This window comes from Oncorhynchus mykiss, chromosome 1 (genome assembly GCF_057628025.1).
Source record: "Oncorhynchus mykiss isolate SJ-2025 chromosome 1, ASM5762802v1, whole genome shotgun sequence".
Taxonomy (NCBI): Eukaryota; Metazoa; Chordata; class Actinopteri; order Salmoniformes; family Salmonidae; genus Oncorhynchus; species Oncorhynchus mykiss.
This window is the reverse complement of record NC_143022.1, coordinates 19,812,642-19,834,483: the sequence shown is the minus strand read 5'-3', so window position 1 is coordinate 19,834,483 and position 21,842 is coordinate 19,812,642. Positions and strand designations below refer to the sequence as shown.

The following is a 21,842-nucleotide window of genomic DNA, read 5'->3' as shown; positions in this document are numbered from 1 at the left end:
TCACGCTCTCCATAGCCAATGTGAGTAAGACCTTTAAACAGGTCAACCTTCACAAGGCCAGGCGGATTACCAGTACGTGTACTCCGAGCATGCGCTGACCAACTGGAAAGTGTCTTCACTGATATTTTCAACAGCTCCCTGTCTGTAATACCATCATGTTTCAAGCAGACCACCATAATCCCTGTGCCCAAGAACACCAAGGTAACCTGCCTAAATGTCTACCGACCCATAGCACTCATATTTGTAGCCATGAAGTGCTTTGAAAGGCTAGTCATGACTCATATCAACACCATTATCCCAGAAACCCTAGACTCACTCTAAATTGCATACTGCCCCAACAGATCCATAGATGGTGCAATCTCAATTGCACTCCACACTGGCCTTTCACACGTGGACAAAAGGAACGCCTATGTGAGAATGCTGTTCATTGACTACAGCTCAGCATTCAACACCATAGTGCCCTCAAAGCTCATCACTAAGCTACGGATCCTGGGACTAAACACCTCCCTCTGCAACTGGATCCAGGAATTTCTGACGTGCTGCCCCCAGGTGGTAAGGATAGGCAACAACACATCTGCCATGCTGATCCTCAACACTGGGGCCCCTCAGGGGTGCGTGCTTAGTCCTCTCCTGTACTCCCTGTTCACCCACGACTGCGTGGCCAAACACATCTACAACAGTGGTAAGCCTGATCACAGACAACAATGAAACAGCCTATAGGTAGGAGGTCAGAGACATGGCAGTGTGGTGCCAGGAAAATAACCTCACACTCAACGTCAACAAAACAAAGGAGATGATCGTGTACTTCAGGAAACAGCAGAGGGAGCACCCCCCTATCCACATCGATGGGACAGTAGTGGATAGGGTAGTAAGTTTTCGGCATACACATCACGGACAGACTGAATTGGTCCACCCACACAGACAGCGTGGTGAAGAAGGCGCAGCAGCGCCTCTTCAACCTCTGAAGGCTGAAGAAATTCGGCTTGTCACCAAAAGCACTCACAATCTTTTACAGATGCACAATCAAGAGCATCCTGTCAGGCTGTATCACCACCTGGTACGACAACTGCTCCGCCCACAACAGTAAGTCTCTCCAGAGGGTAGTGAGGTCTGCACAACGCATCACCGGGGGCAAACTACCTGCCCTCCAGGACACCTACACCACCCGATGTCACAGGAAGGCCATAAAGATCATCAAGGACAACAACCACCTGAGCCACTGCCTGTTCACCCCGCTATCATCCAGAAGGCGAAGTCAGTACAGGTGCATCAAAGCAGGGACCGAGAGACTGAAAAACAGCTTCTATCTCAAGGCCATCAGACTGTTAAACAGCCACCACTAACATTGAGTGGCTGCTGCCAACATACGGACTCAACTCCAGCCACTTTAATCATAGAAAAATGTATGTAAAAATGTATCACTAGCCACTTTAAACAATGCCACTTAATATAATGTTTACATTACCCTACATTACTCATCTCATATGTATATACTGTACCATCTACTGCATCTTGCCGTCTTTATGTAATACATGTATCACTAGCCACTTTAAACAATGCCACTTTGGTTTCCATGCCCTATATTACTCATCTCATATGTATATACTGTACTCTATACCATCTACTGCATCTTGCCTATGCTGTTCTGTACCATCACTCATTCATATTTTTATGTACATATTCTTCATTCCTTTACACCTGTGTGTATATGGTAGTTGTTGTAATATTGTTAGGTTAGATTACTCGTTGGTTATTACTGCATTCTCAGGAACTAGAAGCACAAGCATTTCGCTACACTCGCATTAACATCTGCTAACCATGTGTATGTGACAAATATATATATATATTTTTGAAGGACCACCCATATCCAATGGTTATATTTTTTGCCTGTGATCCACCAACCAACCCTTGGTTACATTTGTGACCCCTCTGTTTTCTTTCTCTCCCTTCCCCCTCTTTCCCAGGGAGGACCTGGCCTGCAGACTGCCAGAACTGGAGCAACCTGGTTCTGACCAGGACAACCTGGACTCTGAGGCATCGCTGAGCTCGGAGAGCCTGTTGGGCGAGCGCTGCAACAACTCGGAGCCCGAAGGTCAGTATTAAAGGTATAGTCCCCCCCCTCCCCCTTTCCTACCTATTCACACCTGTGGGTTTCTCATCGGCCTGCCTGGCCCCCTGTCTGTCCCTGCTGTCTCTGGTGCAGGTATGGACATGCTGGTGGTGCTGCATTTAAAGAGGTTGGCGGAGGTGCCGTCTGCTCTCTAGCAGGTTGGAGGCTCCCGGTTTACAAGCAACGTGTGTGTGTGTGTATTTTTGTATGTTTGCATGAGTGTCTGTGTGGCATGCAGAAACTTTGACCAGACTAACTGGTGGGGGTAGTAGAGGTCTGAGGGGGACTGATTTCTTCATACCGCTCCTGCTGCTTTTCATACCGTGCTCGCTCCCGCTGACTTCTTGTCCGACTCCCACCCACTCCTGCAAGAACTGGTCCCCAATCTGACGCAGTCCTGCAATGTTATTTTAGGTGAACTGTATGTGACACAGCTCGCTTTGCAGCCTCGGTCCAAGCAATCTTGCCACCCTAGTCAAGATCAAAATGCGCAAAAATAGCCTGAGAAATAGGTTAAAATACCAGAGATTCTCACGTGGCCCATTATATTACGTTATTGGTATTATTGGGCTGTATCAGCCAATAGGGTAGACGTAGTTTGATAGAGTTGGCAAATTATAGGAGAGTGGACACTAGCTACTTTTAGCAACACTAGTATTTACACACTGGGGTTGCTGGGAATTATCTTACAAAAAAAGTAATAGTCCGCCGGATGCCAGAAGTTAAAAACTGTTTTATCCCCGTGGATTGATGAGGAATTGAGAAGTTGTATGGTTGTGAGGGATGAGGCAAAAGGAAGGGCAAATAGGTCTGGCTGCACAACCGATTGGCAAACGTACTGCAAATTGAGAAATCATGTGACTAAACTGAATAAAAAGAAGACCCTATACTAAGAAACAAAGAAATATATAAAGAATGGGAGTAAAAAGCTTTGGAGCACCTTGAATTACATTTTGAGCAAAAAGGTAATCTCGGCAACATTCATTGAATCAGATGGATCATTCATCGCAAAACCCACTGATATTGCCAATTACTTTAAGGATTTTTCATTGGAAAGATTAGCGGATGGAAAATTGTGAGGATAATAGCGGACAGTATTTCCACTCCTATTTGCCATATCTTCAATCTAAGCCTACTAGAAAGTGTGTGCCCTCAGGCCTGGAGGGAACCACAAGTAATTCCGCTTCCCAAGAATAGTAAAGCCCCCTTTACTGGCTCAAATAGCCGACCAATCAGCCTGTTACCAACCCTTAGTAAACTTTTGGAAGTTGTGTTTGACCAGATACAATGCTATTTTACTGTAAACAGACTTTCAGCACGCTTATTGGGAAGGAAATTCAAACACAGCAATCACACAAATTACTGATTATTGGCTGAGAGAAATTGATGATAAAACGATTGCGGGAGCTGTTTTATTAGACTTCAGTGCGGCTTTTGACATTATCGATCATATCCTGCTGATGGAAAACTTGTGTTATGGCTTTACACCCCCTGTGATATTGTGGATAGAGATTTAGCTGTCTAATAGAACACAGAGGATGTTCTTTAACCTTTAGCGTCGAGCAATCCCGTATCCGGGAGCGTAATCATAGCCTCAAGCTCATTACCATAACGCAACGTTTCCTATTCATGAAAATCGCAAATGAAATGAAATAAATATATTCAAACACAAGCTTAGCCTTTTGTTAACAACACTGTCATCTCAGATTTTCAAAATATGCTTTTCAACCAAAGCTACACAAGCATTTGTGTAAGAGTATTGATAGCCTAGCATAGCATTAAGCCTAGCATTCAGCAGGCAACATTTTCCCAAAAACAAGAAAAGCATTCAAATAAAATCATTTACCTTTGAAGAACTTCGGATGTTTTCAATGACGAGACTCTTAGTTAGATATTTTTTCCAAAAACATTATTTGTGTAGACGAAATAGCTCCGTTTTGTTCATCACGTTTGGCTAAGAAAAACACCGGAAAATGCAGTCACTTACAACTTTTCTCGAAATTAGCTCCATAATATCGACAGAAACATGGCAAACGTTGTTTAGAATCAATCCTCAAGGTGTTTTTCACATATCTATTCGATAATCTATCAGTGGTGGCAGTTGCCTTCTCATCAGAAGCAAACAGAAAAATACTGCAGCTGGAGATTACGCAATAATTGCGATGGAGGACACCAAGCGACCACCTGGTAGATGTAGTCTCTTATGGTCAATCTTCCAATGATATGCCTACAAATACGTCACAATGCTGCAGACACCTTGGGGAAAACGTGGAAAACGTAAGCTGACTCCTAGCTCCTTCACAGCCATATAAGGAGTCATTGCCATGAGGCGGTTTCAAAAAATGCGGCACTTCCTGATTGGATTTTTATCTGGGTTTTTTCTGTAACATCAGTTCTGTGGCACTCACAGACAATATCTTTGCAGTTTTGGAAACGTCAGTGTTTTCTTTCCAAATTATATGCATAGTCGAGCATCTTTTCGTGACAAAATATCTTGTTTAAAACGGGAACGTTTTTCATCCAAAAATTAAAATAGCGCCCCCTATATCCAAGAAGTTAATGGAAGCCTATTCAACAAAATCCAGGTAGAATCAGGAATTCCCCAGGGCAGCTGTCTAGGCACCTGCCTTTTTTCCCTCTTTACTAATGACATGCCACTGTCCTGGAGTAAAACCAGTGTGTCTATGTATGCAAATGACTGAACACTATACACGTCAGCTACTCCAGTGAGTGAAATCACTGCAACACTTAACAAAGAGCTGCAGTTGGTTTCAGAATGGGTGGAATAAGTTAGTCCTAAATATTTCAATAACTAAAAGCATTGTATTTGGGACAAATCATTCACTAAACCCTAAACCTCGACTTAATCTTGAAATAATGTGGAAATTGAGCAAGTTGAGGTGACTAAACTGCTTGGAGTAACCCTAGATTGTAAACTGTCATGGTCAAAACATGTTGATACAACAGTAGCTAAAATGGGGAGAAGTCTGTCCATAATAAAGCACTGCTCTGCCCTTTTTAACAACACTATCAACAAGGCAGGCCCTACAGGCTCTAGTTTGTTGCACCTGGACTACTGTTCAGTTGTGTGGTCAGTTGCCATAGAGGGACCTCGGAAAATTACAATTGGCTCAGAACAGGGCTGCACGTCTGGCCCTTCTATGTACACGGAGAACTAACATTAATAATATGCTTGTCCCGAAGCCACTCCTGCGTTGTCTTGTCTACCACTGAAAAACATCCCTACAGCATGAAGCTGCCACCATGCTTAGGGGTGGTGCCTGGTTTCCTCTAGATGTGGCATTTGGCATTCAGAGTTAAATCTTGGTTTCATCAGACTATAGAATCTTGTTTCTCATGGTCCTTTAGGTGCCTTTTGGCAAACTCCAAGCGAGCTGTCATGTGCCTTTTAATAAAGAGTGGCTTCCGTCTGGCCACTCTACCATAAAGGCCTGATTGATGGAGTGCTGCAGAGATGGTTGTCCTTCTGGAAGGTTCACCCATCTCCACAGAGGAACTCTGGAGCTCTGTCAGAGTGGCCATCGGGTTCTTGGTCACCTCCCTGACCAAAGACCTTCTCCCCCAATTGCTCACTTTGGCTGGGCAGCTAGCTCTAGGAAGAGTCTTGGTGGTTCCAAACTTCTTCCATTTAAGAATGATGGAGGCTATTGTGTTCTTGGGGACCATCAATGCTGCAGACATTTTTTGGTACCCTTCCCCAGATCTGTGCCTTGCCAAGTCCTGTCTTGGAGCTCTACGCACAGTTCCTTCGACCTCCTGGCTTGGTTTCTGCTCTGACACACTGCCAACTGTGGGACCTTATATAGACAGGTGTGTGCCTTTCCAAATCAAGCCCAATCAATTGAATTTACCACTGGTGGACTCCAATGAAGTTGTAGAAACATCTGAAGGAGGATCAATGGAAACACGACGCACCTGAGCTCAATTTCAAGTCTCATAGCAAAGGGTCTGAATATTTATGTAAATTAAGTATTATTGTGTGTAGATTGATGAGGGGAAAAAATATTTCATACATTTCAGAAGGCTGTAACGTAACAAAATGTGGAAAAGTCAAGGGGTCTGTATACTTTCCGAATGCTCTGTATGTGATAGAGCAGTGGCCTGAGGGAACATACTTAATATGATGTTGTGTAATATTTAAAATTGTATATAACTGCCTTAATGTTGCTGGACCCCAGGAAGTGTAATGGGGATTCTTAATAAATATTATTCAATTTGAACTTACTCTGTCGATAGTCTTGTAGGCTTGACCCTAATGCTGGGGGGAATGTGAGGGAAAAAAACATCTAATGGAACATATAATTAACCAGAATAAATTTAACATGGGTCTGTTGTAGACATATGGAGTTCCTCAGCGAGGTCAGTTCCTCTCTGCTTACTTCATGTCAAGTCCCCCACAAGTTCTTGCTTTTCTTTTGTTCAAGTGTGGCGCACGTGCAGGAGTTGAGGTAAGCGGAGAGGAAGTGGATGTACAAGAGACCCACGTTTGGAAAGTCTGTTTAATTTATGTTCTATTAGATATTTTTATTTCTTAATTTCCCCCTGAATAAGGACCAATCCTACGGACAATCGGCAGATTAAGTTGAAATTTACTTTAACTGCCGGCGGACTTTAAAAAAAGTAAAAAGTAACTTTTACGGTCGGGACATTTTGCAGGCAGAAAAATACATGTTATCATCAATATTTATTTCTAGTCAATGTTGGAACCTTAACTAATGCCTATAATATTTAGGAAGTTGATTTTCATGGAAAGACAACTTTCTATTTAATTGAGACCACACATAGGCGCATTTGATCTTGCACGACAAACACAAGAGAGTTGAGGTTGGTCTACTGAATTTGAAGCAGAATTATCCTATGAGAGTTAGTGAATAGTGCTACAAAGAGCTGCTTTAATACAATAGTTAACACATACAAAACAGAAAGGCAACCGTTCAAAATAATCTGGGGGGGAATATATTAATCTCTAAATTATCTGACTGCCCACTGGAATAGAGCTCTCTACATGGTGGCATGTTTTGGTATTGATATGAGCCTCTTTCTCTCTCATCCGTCTCTTCCAGGGAGAGGTGTTGTCCTGTTGAGTAAGGCCAAGCCGAACTGCCCTCCCAAGCCTTCTGACCTGGCCCAGAGACCTATGTCCCCAAGGGGGTGTTCCTCTTCCCCAAACCTCATCTCCGATGTTGCCTTTGGCTCCACCTCCCGGCTCCAGCTACCACGACGCCACCCCATCATCCCCGACACGGTGAAGCTGCCCCCGGGCATCCACTCGCACCCCCCCACTGTGGACCTCACCCCCCCTGCCAATGGGGGCTTCAGCCTGGTGAAGAGGCGGGAGCAGCCCGCCCGACGCAAAGACAGCATCCAGTCCCTGTACATCAGCCCAGACAAGGACCTGTTCCCCTCTCCTCCCTCCATCTCTTCCCTCCCCCTTTCCACCTCCACTCCACAGAGCCTCCAGACCGCCAGCAAGGCCCTCAGACGGTTCTCAGACCCAGACGTCCCCTATGTAGACGAGGCCTGACACAGACAGGAGGCACAATAGAACTTCATATCTATGGCGTTCCCCACAGCCTGGGGGATACAGTCCGTTAGTGTCGCGGTTGCCATGGAAACCGATCATGGACGTGTGTTTTATATTCTTGTGACTTATGACTGATGAAAACAGGATGTGTCACCAAGCACTTTGTCTGCAATAAATATATTGTGGTTTTTTAAGAGACAATTTAAATCCATTTTGTGCAGACGCATGGACTCCATGGATGTTTTATTTTTGTTTTTATTTTTGAAATACGCCCTTGATTTCATGAGGGAAAAACTGCAGGTTATTGCACCTTTCTTTTCCCAGGTCTCCTTATGAGAAGACCTGAACAGTGTGCTCAATGTAATGTCAAAAGTGCCTTGATTTGTACACATTCATTATTTCTAGTTTAAATCTTCAATGGGGGGGGGATTTTTGTATGATACTCTTGTACTTATTCATTGAAATTATACCGACTCAAAGACATACTGGAACGAGGAACAAAACACTTTTGATGCAGTTATGGTCCCTTGAAATGCCTTCTCGTCGGAAATGGACTCTCCCTCAATTTCCTCCCAGTATAGGAACTGCTTTCACTTGTCAAAGGGGAAATGAGAGCAGCTCTAGCCACTTTCCTCCTGGATGAAAACCACCTACACTTGTCAAGGGCTGCGTGCCATGTCTTACTGGACCTTTTAGATTCTACTTTCTGTCATGTTTCCGCAGCTACATACATACGGCTTCAGTCAACTGTGCTGTACCTGCCACTCTAAGTCAATGGGAGGGTCAGGGTGCCTATAGACTACAGACGACCTCTTCAGAAGTTGGGTTTGATATTTAATACTAATGTCCTTCTCTCAGACTGCTGTTGGATTTCGTCTGTCTGTGTACTGAGAAAATAGCAATTGGGAATGTCTGGTGATTGAATGATGTGGGATTGAATGATGTGAGCTGTAACAGGACAATACAATGCTTGTATATGCTGCTGTGGTCTTTAATTTGTAACACACTATTTAAGTTCACAACCATAGGGACAAAGTAAAAGAGACCAATGTAGTGAATATCCATGTTCATGTGTTGACTGCTCTACTCATATAGTGAGGCCAGGGCTGGATTAAGCAATCACATTTGTTAGCAGGGTCTCCACCTTGTTGGTGCCTTTTCAAAACACATTTCATGCAATTCTACTTAATTTACATTACCTGAACAATGTTTTAATACCACACAAATTAACGAAATAGGTGGTGTTGGGGTTCGTTACTTGTTCCTTGTCAATCATTGGCTCATTGGTGAAATTAGCATTCAGACAATATCTTTAATTAAATCATTCAAAAACCTTTATTAATGCAATTGCAGACAGTTGACAACAGGAACATAGCAAGCATGTTTCAGAGTAAGTTCTGCAAAATAGAAAAGGGTCCGAGTTGTTTTATTATTCCTACAGTCAAATCTTAGTGATGTCACTGCCTTCTACTCATGAGACCAAAACCATGCCTTCGCTGCTATATAAACAAGAGTTTTAAGTGTTATCTAAAAGCTCAGCAGTAAATGTCCACTCGATTTATAGTGGAATGTCTGACTAGTCTCTTATCTCTTACACTCCCCTGCAGAATTCTGTCTCAGTCACACATTTCTCAGGCAGAGATTAGAAAAGACTGGAAAATATTAAAACCTTTAATGAATATATATTGTTAATCTGTAATCTAGGACCCTATATATGTAATGAGGGAGCGGTTTAATTCTCAAATTGCCAAGGTAAGAAGTTCCAAAACCCTTCTATGAATATATCTATGGCCACAATGCAACAGGCTGTATATTTGGCTCGCATTACGCCTTCCCACTGTAGGCATACCGGTAACTGCCAAAATAAAGGAAACACTTGAGTAAATTATGTGACCTAGTGTGACAGTGGAAATTGTATTTAGTAGCCTACTAATTTCAACAGTAAAAGTTCAAGGACATCTGATGTCCAGTATGTCTAATTTGCTCCTCTTTAATTACTTACAACTTGAGTTGAGCTGTATGCTATCTCCATTTGAGGAAATAAAACCGAAGGAACTAGAATGTATTGGTGAGGATGTCTAAAGTTGTGTTTAGACCAGAGAATCTTCCCCTTCTCAGTGAATTTCATTTTGAAAAAGTTAATATTTTTAGATAAAACTATACTAAATATAATCACGCCACCTAATAATTGATTAAAACACACTATTTTGCAAAGGGCTACAGTAGCCTCGAGCACTCTAGGGTAGCCCGAGGACAGCTAGCTTCCGTCCGCCTCTGAGTCCATTGACTTCAATACAAAATCTTGGCAGCTCATGGTTATCACCCCCCTTCTATATGACAACTTCTGGAGAACATCCTCCAGCCTATCAGAGTTCTTGCAGCATGGATTGATATGTTCTCCACCAAATCAAAGGATCAGAGAATTAATCTAGTACCGAAAGCATAAACTACAGCTAGCTAGCACTGCAGTGTATAACAAGGTGACTCAAAGAGAAAGACAATAGTTGAACAGTTTAACTTTTTATGGCTGCAGGGGCAGTATTGAGTAGCTTGGATGAAAAGGTGCCCATTGTAAACGGCCAGCTCCTCAGTTGCTAATATATGCATATTAGTATTGGATAGAAAACACTCTAAAGTTTCCAAAACTGTCAAAATAATGTCTGTGAGTATAACAGAACTGATATTGCAGGTGAAACCCTGAGGAAAATCAAAACAGGAAGTGGCTTCTATTTTGAAAACTCCATGTTCCATAGCCTCCCTTTGCTGGATTTAAAGGGATATGAACCAGATTCCTTTTCCTATCGCTTCCTCAAGGTGTCAACAGTCTTCAGGCATAGTTTCAGGCTTTTATTTTGAAAAATGAGCCAGAACGATGACATTGCGTCAAGTGGTCACATGAGTTTTGCTCACGCAACAGAGTTTGGATAGGTATTGCTTTTCCCTCTCCTACTGTGAAAGACATTTGCAGTTGATATATTAGCGATTATATATTTTTGAAACAACCTGAGGATTGATTATAAAAAAAACATTTTACATGTTTCTGTGGACATTATGGAAACTATTTGGAATTTTCGTCTGCGTTGTCGTGACCGCTCTTTCCTGTGGATTTCTGAACATAACGCGCCAAACAAACGGAGGTATTTTGGATATAAAAATCCCCTTTATGGAACAAAAGGAACATTTGTTGTGTAACCGGGAGTCCCGTGAGTGAAAACATCCAAAGATCATCAAAGGTAAACGATTAATTTGATTGATTTTCTGATTTTCGTGACCAAGCTACCTAATGCTAAGTGTACTTAATGTTTTGTCGTGCGATCGATTAACTGTGTGTAGCGGTTTGGCTTGGAAAGTTTTTTTTGCCTGGTTACACAGCTGATGTGTTGTGCATTGAAGTCCACGAGTGAATGGAAGAAGAGAGTGCATAGATGCAAGATAAATACAACATGGCTGCTATGAAAGTGAACTGTGTTTACGCATGTTATGGGGTGTATTTATTCTGCCAATTCTGTTCAAATGTTTCTTAAAGGGAAGCAAACGGAACACACCAGGGATAAATAAACCTGCATTTGTCCAATAGAAACTCTTTTGCAACTGTTGGACTAATTATTGCACCCTATATCAGCTAGATGCAGGTAAGTGTGTCACTGTCATCTCAAATTTGTCTCTCGACCTGTGTGCATGTGCACCTAAACTTTCATTCATAGGCTAGGTTGTAGCAACATCATGATAGGTATAGGGAAAATGTGAGTGTCATGTAGTAACCTAAACCTGTTACATTGAACTGGGTGAATAGAATATGAATGAGTCATCCAACATGCTGTAATAAAAATAAGGCCAAGCTCATGAAAAAAAATAGTCGTCCCTAATCTTAAACGGAACCTGCCGCCACTGGTTTAGATGTGTGGTTGCTGATAGCGTCATATTTCAGAGTTCTCTGGAAAGGGAACAGAACAACAATGGAGCAACTGCAACGGTGGGGGAAGTGGTAGTGCAGACAGAAGGAATAAGGAAGTTACCTGACTGATTAAATATTAAAACAGAAAATTTGGCACTGTAAACACGTCTTTAGTGTATGCACACATTTTAGACAGGAAATTTGACATTTTTATTGTTAACTATTTGCCTTTCAGAGTAACATCAATGCTCTACAAGTTGCTGTATTGTAGAGAAATAAATATGACAGTCACCACGTTTCCATCAACAGTTTGAGAGTAAAGTCATACTGTATAAAAATAAATCATGACATCCGTGATGGAAACAGGAAGTTTCAGGTACAATTTTATAAATACCGACCGATAACTTGTTCGTTCGACATGGTGGGATATTTTTATGTAGGTAAAATGTATGGTGGTGGAAACCCCTTCAGTTGCAAATACTTGCATAATAACCATCATATCTTCAAATTGAGACCTTCCAGACTGTAGGCATACCGGTAACTGCCGAAATAAAGGAAACACTAAATGATGTGAGTCGGTGTGACATGGGAAATTGTATTTAGTAGCCTACTGTTGCTTCCTAATTTCAACATTAAAAATTCAAGGATGTCTGACGTCCAGTATCTATCTAATTTGCCCCTCTTTAATTACTTACAACTTTAGTGTTGATCTGTATGTTATCTCCATTGGAGAAAATAATACAGAAGGAACTAGAATGTATTTATCTAAGCAATAAGGAAGTTACCTGACTGTTGAATTATTAAACAGAAGATGTGGCACTGTAAACACATCTTTAGTGCATGCACACAGACTGGAATGTTGACCTTTTTATTGCGGTCTACTTTACATTATTGCGGATAATGAAATATTTGACTTACAGAGCAACATCAAATTAAGTTGTTGGGGCGGCCTCCTGGTCGCGGACGGTTACGACAGAGCCTGGGCGCGAACCCAGAGTCTCTGATGGCACAGCTGGCCCTTAACCACTGCGCCACCCGGGAGGCCCCCCCAACAAGTTAATTTGATGAAAACAACTATGGTGGGAAAATGAGCGTATTAATTTTGTGGATTTTAGAATATTCGCATGAAAATCTGTCGCCAACTGAATGGAAATCTAGCTGCAGAAAAACCCCAAGTATTCATGATACAGTATAAACGTGTATTGTAACCCAAACCAAAAATAAAGAATGATAAACAAGGGTTAAAGTGCATGTGTGACATACAGTATGTTACCAAGTGGATAACACATATCTACAGTATAAACCTACTGTCATAATACATGTTTTAATGTAATGACGCAAACCTCTTGCTTTACACCGTCCTCATGTCTCAAATTAAAGTTCACCTTACAGTGAAATGCTTACTTACAGGCTCTAACCAATAGTACAAAAAAGGTATTAGCTGAACAATAGATAAGTAAAGAAATAAAAACAGTGAAAAATAACAGCAGCGAGGCTATGAAAGTAGCGAGGCTACATACAGACGCTGGTTGGTCGGGCCAATTGAGGAACATTGTACATGAATGTATAGTTAAAGTGACTATGCAAATATGGTAAATAGAGTAGCAGCAGCGTAAGAGAGGGGTTTGGGGGAACACAATGCAAATAGTGTATATTAAGTGTATATTCCAGTGATAAGAGCCACTGTAAATCCCAATTTGCCCAGAACAAGGATAACATTGAGGATTTTTTCAAAGAGTATCTGAAAAGAAAAAGTCATTTTTAAAAAGTGACATGAAAATGTGTTGACACATTGCATTTCAAAGCATAGTTATCAAAAAGACACATAAGCTTTGTGATTTAAGATTTTAAAGTGGAGGCAACACAGTGACCTTTTTATATGGTTACCTAAAAGTTTAACAGGGTTCAGGCTTCATTGAGAGCAGAGGTTTGACACTGAGCTTACCGTTCTCTTTGGCACAATCCATTTGTCACCAATTCCTGAATTTCCAGCGAGGTGAACAGAAGACACAAAACCATATTAAATCGACTTACATTTAAGAAATTCCAATATCTTGAATGGTGAGATGAGACGTTAATGTTCACAGGTTGACTCTTGTCCTAAAGGCAGAACTGAGGGATTTTCCCATTGTCCAGATGCAAAGTAAAAATTCCCTATATTGTAAAAATTTGTGGAAGAAAAAATGATATTTTTGGTCTTCATTTAAAGTTTGGGTTAGGCATTAGGGTTATCACTATTCAGGGCTGCCTCCAGAACAAGATTCATGACAAAAAACAGTAACCTGCTTAATATTCACAAATCTTACTTTTCCTCTGGTAACTCTGGTTGCAACAGAGGTATATGAACATCAAGTAGAACAGAGCCACCCAGGCTGCATACCCTCCCATCACTTTCATGCGCCAGTGTATCGAGCAGCACTTCTCAATTTCCTCCAGACCCACAAATATGGCCACCACTGTGTTAGAAAGAGGGATGAGAAATACCGAAGGAGAGAAAAGCACATGTACAGTTGAAGTCGGAAGTTTACATACACCTTAGCCAAATACATTTAAACTCTGTTTTTCACAATTCCTGACATTTAATCCTAGTAAAAATTCCCTGTCTTAGGTGAGTTAGGATCACCACTTTATTTTAAGAATGTGAAATGTCAGTCTGGCTTTTTTATGGAGGTTTTGGAGCAGTTGCTTCTTCCTTGCTGAGCAGCCTTTCAGGTTATGTCGATATAGGACTCGTTTTACTGTGGATAAAAATACTTTTGTACCCTTTTCCTCCAGCATCTTCACAAGGTCCTTTGCTGTTGTTCTGGGATTGATTTGCACTTTTCGCACCAAAGTATGTTAATCGCTAGGAAACCGAACACGTCTCCTTCCTGAGCGGTATGATGGCTGCGTGGTCCCATGGTGTTTATACTTGCGTACTATTGTTTGTACAGATGAACGTGGTACCGTCAGGCGTTTGGAAATTGCTCCCAAGGATGAACCAGAATTGTGGAGGTCTACAATTTTTTCTGAGGTTTTGGCTGATTTCTTTAGATTTTCCCATGATGTCAAGCAAAGAGGCACTGAGTTTGAAGGTAAGCCTTGAAATACATCCATATGTACACCTCCAATTGACTCAAATTATGTCAATTAGCCTATCAGAAGCTACCAAAGCCATGACATAATTTTCTGGAATTTTCCAAGCTGTTTAAAGGCACAGTCAACTTAGTGTATGTAAACTTCTGACCCATTGAAATTGTGATACAGTGAATTATAAGTGAAATAATCTGCCTGTAAACAATTGTTGGAAACATTACTTGTCAACACACAGATGTCCTAACCGACTTGAAAAAACGATAGTTTGTTAAGAAGAAATTTGTGGAGTGGTTGAAAAATGAGTTCTAATGACTACAACCTAAGTGTATGCCAACTTCCAACTTCAACTGTAGCTCGAGTGAGAGATGTAGGGAACCATTACATATGTACTACTAACTAGGTTGAGTAGGTTAAACCTGAAAATGTGATTGTATGCACTGTCAACACCACACTATAGTGTAGTGTATACTGTAGTAAGCCTTCTACAGAACTAATCTATTTTTTGTATTTAAAAAAAAAAAAAAAATCCTTTATTTATCTAGGCAAGTCAGTTAAGAACAAATTCTTATTTAAAATGACGGCCTACACTGACCAAACCCGGACAACACTGGACCAATTGTGCGCCGCCCTATGGGACTCCCAATCATGGCCGGTTGTGAAACAGCCTGGAATCAAACCAGGGTGTCTGTAGTAACGCCTCAAGCACTGAGATATATTGCCTTAGACTGCTGCACCACTCGGGAGCCCTAAAATATAATCTAACCCTCAGAGATAGTTGATTTTGTTTGCAACCTTATAGGGTTCCACCAACCTAGAAGAGAAAGATTTCTTGTAAACTATAGGTTCACAGGAAGTTGGTGGCACGTTAATAAGGGAGGACGGGCTCCTTGTAATGGCTGGAGCAGAATGAATGGAATGGTATCAAACACATGGTTTCCATGTGTTTGATGCCATTGCATTTGCTCTGTTCCAGACATCATTATGAGCCATTCTCCCCTCAGCAACCTCCACTGTATAGGTTAGATCTGACAGTCAACTATGCTTCCCCATGGAATCACATGAGCTATGACCAATTGTTCTCCTTCAGTTATAATAAAAAAGGTGAAGTTTCTTACTGGTAAAAACCTCAGTTGTGAAGGCAATCACTCTGAGAACCAAATCACAGATGGACCTCCTGAAAAAAAATATACATAACATGACATCTTTACTAGTGTGAGGTTCAATTCAGGTACTTTCAACACACATTTTCAGGCTTTGATCTGAGGAACTCACAGTTCATGGCTGGGCCCAAAGGGTAGAAAAACAACAATCGTTTGTCCCAAGCTCAGGATCATTGCCACACCCACAACAGCCACAAGAGTTATCTATAAGACAAAAGCACACACACATTTCATCTCAACATGGAGTTTACCCCAACCCTGTACAGCAGTACAGTGTTCTGGCAGCAAGAAAGTCTCTACACTATTATAAACTGGGTAGTTTGGGTCCTGGATGCTGATTGGCTGAAACAGCATTCCAACCATGTGTTTATGACATAATAAACTGCGTGGTTCGAGCCCTGAATGCTGATTGGCTGAAAGCTATGGTACATGAGACCGTGTGACAAAACATTTATTTTTACTGTACTAATTACGTTTGTTACCAGTTTATAATGGCAATAAGGACTTTGTGGTATATGGCAAATATACCACGGCTAAGGTCTATATCAATGCACTCCACATTGCCTCGTGCTAAAGAACCTTCCTTAGCCATGGTATATTGGCCATATATCAGACCCCCTCGTGCCTTACTGCTTTAATATACCATGGGTATGACCTAAACTTACACTACTTGTTTACTGTTCTATTTATGTTGGTAACCGGTGTTTGGAGGATATATTGTTATGGGTGTTAGAAAAACTGTGCCAATATATCCTCTAAACACCGGTTACCAACATAAATAGAACCGTTAACAAGTACTGGATGTTTGTGTCATACCCATGGTATATTTAAGCAATAAGGTACGAGGGGGTGTGGTATATGGCCAATATAGCATGGCTAAGGGATGTTCTTAGGCACGACGCAACGCATTTGGTTACCAACGTAATTGGAGCAGTAAAAATACATGTTTCAGTGTACTGTGGTATACCACAGCTGTCTGCCAATCAGCATTCAGGGCTCGAACCACCCAGTTACCAACATATTCAAATAATGATTGACATATTTTCATTAACTTAATTTGTATGATTTCATTCATACTATTTGATCCTTCCACAAGATATAGTCCCGACACAAATCTAGGGTTGCTACCCAAGCCGGCTGGTTGTTCGTTCTATTGGTTCGGTTGATAGAGACGCGACCCGTCGTTCAGTCTTTTTGTTCTGTATCAATACACAGTGACCGTTTGTTCTTAATGTTCCATTGCCATACTGGCTTCCAATGTTATTTTCAACCTTGCTTTCTATCTAGCCAACTATGGCTAATTTACAGTCACCTCAAAAAAGTGTAGCCAGATTAACAGCAAAGTAGCTGTATTTGCATTTGTTTAAGCTGTTTTCTAGTGACATTTATTTGGATGCATCCATAACAATGAGCTAATGAGGCGTGATTTCACCTGGCATAGAAAATGTGCTCCCTCATGCTCCCTCATCAATCAACCCTTAGCTGTGATATATTGGCCACATACCACAAACCCCTGAGTGGCCTTATTGCTATTATAAACTGGTTACCAATGTAATTAGAGCAGTAAAAATACATGTTTTGTCATACAGTGATATACAGTCTGATATAACACGGCTGTCAGCCAATCAGCATTCAGGGCTCGAACCACCCAGTGTATAATTGCCAATAAACAATACACCCTTGGGCCTTATTACTTAAATAAAGAATATAACAAATAATTGATACTCACTTGTATGGGCTCCCATAGCAGCAAAAGAATAAAGGCAATGATGGCTGCAACCATTGAGAGAGGACACAACAATATCTTGAACCCCTGCAACAAAATAACTTTTAAAATCATTGCCCAGTATTATACTAATAGAATAGACAGTATGGCACTGTAGACACTAAACATTTCCAGACAAAATATCAGTTGGAGAGGTACTGCTTTAAACCAGAATCATCTACACCATGACTAAGTGCAGAAGGACCAAAGAGCAAAACATCTGGGGCCGTATCCACAATGAGTCTCAGAAAAGGTCTTAGGAATCCTATCAGAACCTGTTTAAACAACAACAAAAAACTGCCAGCTCAGAGTAGGTTTTATGGTGATGTTAAGACACTGCTCAGACAGTCAACTCATAAGTTTCTCAGATGGTAATCATGACATTTTGAGGTACTGCAAAGGAAATATCGAGCTCTATTCAATCCGTATCGCCAAAGTTCAGTATTACTGTCACGTTTACTCCCGCTCCCCCCCTCTGTTTATATGTGTCATGTCTGCACGCTACTCGTGTTTCTTGTTTTGGTCCATGTTCGCTTATTTATTCATTTCACTCCCTGTACTTGCTTCCCGATTATTAGAGTACAAGTTACAATTACAGCGGGATTGAAATTTAAAGGCAATGTTTTTGCGTTATCCTTTTGATATAATTTGCCTGACAAAATCACTTTGCCAACTCTTAATTTTTGCCTAATATGTTGGCATGCATAACCTTAATCTAAACCGTTTTGAATAATGTGATCGACATATTGCACTAAATCATACAGTATGATTGTATGTTAATTTTTGCCTAATATGTTGGCATGCATAACCTTAATCTGAACCGTTTTGAATAATGTGATTGACATATTGCACTAAATCATACAGTATGATTGTATGTTAAAAGTGGAATTTTGATAATATTACCATTATATCAACAACTCTGAATCTCTTTAGCACAGTAAGCATCAAGTCACTTGCAGATAATGTTCCATAAAACGCAACGCCGGCCCTAGCCTTTTTGGGGCAGTAAGCAAAGTTTTGCTGGTGGGTCCCCCCCACCTCACAGGCAAAACATTTGACAAAACATTTCCTGCATTTATACACATTGTGCCATGACTTGGTATTTGGTATTTTATTAGGATCCCCATTAGCTGTTGCAAAAGCAGCAGCTACTCTTCCTGGGGTCCACACAAAACACAATACAGAATTACATAGAACAGAACATCAATAGACAAGAACAGCTCAAGGACAGAACTACATACATTTTTTAAAGGCACACGTAACCTACATATCAATGCATACACACAAACTATCTAGTCAAATAGGGGAGAGGCGTTGTGCCGCGCGAGTTGTTACATTATCTGTTTTTTGAAACAAGGTTTGCTGTTTAATTGAGCAGTATGAGATGGTAGGAAATTCCATGCAAAAAGGGCTCTATATAATACAGTACATTTTCTTGAATTTGTTCTGTGTTTTGGAAATGTGAAAAGACCCCTGGTGGCATAAGTGTGTGTCAGAGCTGTGTGTAAGTTGACTATGCAAACAATTTGGGATTTTCAGCACAATGTTTCTTATAAATATAAGTGATGCAGTCAGTCTCCCCTCAACTATTAACCAAGAGAGACTGGCACGCATAGTATTTATATCAGCCCTCTGATGACATTAAGAGCAAAACGTGCCGTTCTGTTCTGGGCCAGCTGCACGAGCCCTTTGAGTCTGGTTGATATTTCGATCATGATTACTACAAGTTTAGATAGCTGGCTAGACTAATTTAACAATCCAAAAATGTTAGCTGACATGGGCTAATTGAGTGACTGTCAGTAGGCAGGTTTCCAATGACCCAGGTTTATATGACAAAAGCAATGTTGCAACAACAAAAACATTGCAACATGTGTAATGGAAACAGCCTTAACTTGCCTTGCTTTTCTGGTTGGCTGGATGCAAGTTTCACCATCAAATTATTTCACATCTACAGGAGTGCCAGTGTACCGTGGCAATACACTGGCACGAGATAATTATTCGAATATGGCAAATATTTGTAAATTCTTCATGAGACCGATAGGTGGGAATCACTGGACACGTTAATGGAAATATAGCTTGTGACTGACATAAGAGAAAAACTGTTGATTGGCAATCACATTTTGAAATTGCACTTTGTGTATTCTACTATTCTAACTCTCAATAGTAAGTTGAGCCCCCCCCCCCCCCCCCCCCCCCCCAGAAAAAAATAGAAAGGTGAGATTCTTATGACTAAAGAAGAGGTTTATTTTTACTCAACATTGTAGAGGTAAAATGTCTATATTCTCCTCACTTACGACCAATTTCCTACTCTGGGACGCTTTGTGGACACGGCCCCAGCTGTACGAAGTCATGGAGATTTTCCTAAACAAGACACTGAAAGAACTAGAAGTAAAATATTGAAATCCATATTATGACTTACCTTATGCCAAAGTGTCTGGCCTTTTGGAAGACTCATGACCAAGAGTGAAGGCCGAATGAGAGCGCTAATAAGCATACACGTAGAGGGTGCAGATGTGTGCAGAGCAGGAGTAGGAGTAGTGATAGTAGGAGTAGTGATAGTAGTAGTAGAAGTAGTGATAGTAGTAGGAGTGACAGTAGTAGTAGAAGTAGTAGGACAGGTGGTGATGTTAATGGCCTCTGGTATCCAGAACTTCATCATGTCTTTAATAAATGTGACTCTGAAAAATATCAATAAACATGCTTAAAGACTGAATGTCCCTTTTACTCTAGTGCGACAACAGCATATTACAGTAAATTCATTCATTAATGCATGAATAATAACCTGAAATAGAAAACTCCTTTGTATGGTGCTCTCCACTTGGCTTCGATGAATGTCTTGGCTTGGTTGTTTGGTTGGGTAACAGCAGCTGCCTACACACACATGGACAGACTGACATCAAAGGTGTCATACAGCTCATTTCAAAGCACCTTAGCTTGATGACACCTTTTTACCAGTATCATTGTCTGATCATGAGACTGATATATGACCATGTGAGATGAGGAATAAGGAGGGTAAAATAAACTGCAATAAGAGGGTAACTAAACAACAAGAGGGGGAAAACACTTCTATTAGAGCAGACTCACTGGATTCCCACCGCACTGAAGAAGGCGGCTATGAGCGGGAGTGAGCAGAGTGAAGGTGCCAGCAGGAGGTCCATCCTGTTCCCTAGCCTCCAACAGAAACCCTTTAAACGTCGTGGCAGGACCAGCTTTGAGTGACACTGTAACACATTAATAGAAACATAGACGGGTTCATACTTTTCAAACACAAAAATAGTGATCTATTGTAGGAGGAACCTAGTAGGAGATACCAACTATACTGAACAAAAATATAAATGCAACGTGTAAAGTTTTGGTCCCGTGTTTCATGAACTGAAATAAAAGATCCCAGACATTTTCCTTATGCACCTAAAGCTTATTTCTCTCAAAGTATGTGCACAATATGGCCCTTTAAGTGAGCATTTCTTTTTTGCCAAGATAATCCGTCCACCTGACAGTTGTGGCATATCAAGAAGCTGATTAAAGAGTATGATCATTATACAGATGCACCTTGTACTGGGGACAATAAAAGGCCACTCTAAAATGTGCGATTTTGTCACACAACACAATGCCACAGATGTCTCAAGTTTTGAGGGAGTGTGCAATTGGCATGCTGACTGCAGGAATGTCCACCAGAGAATGTAATGTTTATCTCATTACCATAAGCCGCCTCCAACGTCGTTTTAGAGAATTTGGCACTACATCCAACTTGCCTCACAACCACAGACCATGTGTAACCACGCCAGCCCAGGACCTCCACATCCAGCTTCTTCACCTGTGGAATCGTCTGAGACCAGCCATCCGAACAGCTGATGAAACTGTGGGTTTGCACAACCAAGGAATTTCTGCACAAACTGTCAGAAACCTTCTCAGGGAAGCTCATCTGCATGCTTGTCGTCCTCACCAGGGTCTTGACCTGACTGCAGTTCGGCGTCAATACATACTTTAGTGGGGAAATGCTCACCTTCAATGGCCACTGGCACGCTGGAGAAGTGTGCTATTCATGGATGAATCCCGGTTTCAACTGTACGGGGCAGATGGCAGACAGCGTGTATGGTGTCTTGTGGGCGAGCGGTTTGCTGATGTCAACGTTTTGAACCGAGTGCCCCATGGTGGTGGTGGGATTGTGGTATGGGCAGGCATGAGCTACGGACAACGAACACAATTGCAATTTATCGATGATTTAATGCACAGAGATACCATGACGAGATCCTGAGTCCCATTGTCGTGCCATTCATCCTGCTCCATCGCCT

At 41.3% G+C, this 21,842-nt stretch overlaps 2 protein-coding genes across 14 annotated transcripts in view; one reads left to right on the top strand and one right to left on the bottom strand.

The window, feature by feature from the left end:
- LOC110498717 (unconventional myosin-IXb) overlaps nt 1–8,635 on the top strand; it is a 115,048-nt gene extending 106,413 nt beyond the window's left edge. For 4 of the 12 annotated variants that reach the window (XM_090198450.1, XM_021575515.3, XM_021575441.3 and 1 more), the window contains 2 exons: nt 1,965–2,092; nt 7,195–8,635. In XM_090198450.1, coding sequence (XP_090054576.1) covers nt 1,965–2,092; nt 7,195–7,655 — 589 coding nt within the window. In that variant the 3' untranslated portion in view covers nt 7,656–8,635. Of the gene's footprint in view, nt 1–1,964; nt 2,106–2,203; nt 2,298–7,194 lie in introns of all 12 variants that reach the window. The other 8 variants (XM_090198798.1, XM_021575766.3, XM_021575685.3 and 5 more) reach the window with 4 other exon arrangements.
- A 3,101-nt stretch (nt 8,636–11,736) lies between these two features.
- LOC110531985 (uncharacterized) overlaps nt 11,737–21,842 on the bottom strand; it is a 30,889-nt gene continuing 20,783 nt past the window's right edge. For both annotated transcript variants that reach the window (XM_036959910.2, XM_021615542.3), the window contains 9 exons: nt 20,635–20,771; nt 20,333–20,421; nt 19,970–20,228; nt 17,515–17,598; nt 15,898–15,989; nt 15,741–15,799; nt 13,857–14,006; nt 13,496–13,530; nt 11,737–13,291 (listed from right to left, as the gene is read on the bottom strand). In XM_036959910.2, the coding sequence (XP_036815805.1) occupies nt 13,205–13,291; nt 13,496–13,530; nt 13,857–14,006; nt 15,741–15,799; nt 15,898–15,989; nt 17,515–17,598; nt 19,970–20,228; nt 20,333–20,421; nt 20,635–20,771 (992 nt within the window). In that variant the 3' untranslated portion in view covers nt 11,737–13,204. The remainder of the gene's footprint in view (nt 13,292–13,495; nt 13,531–13,856; nt 14,007–15,740; nt 15,800–15,897; nt 15,990–17,514; nt 17,599–19,969; nt 20,229–20,332; nt 20,422–20,634; nt 20,772–21,842) is intronic.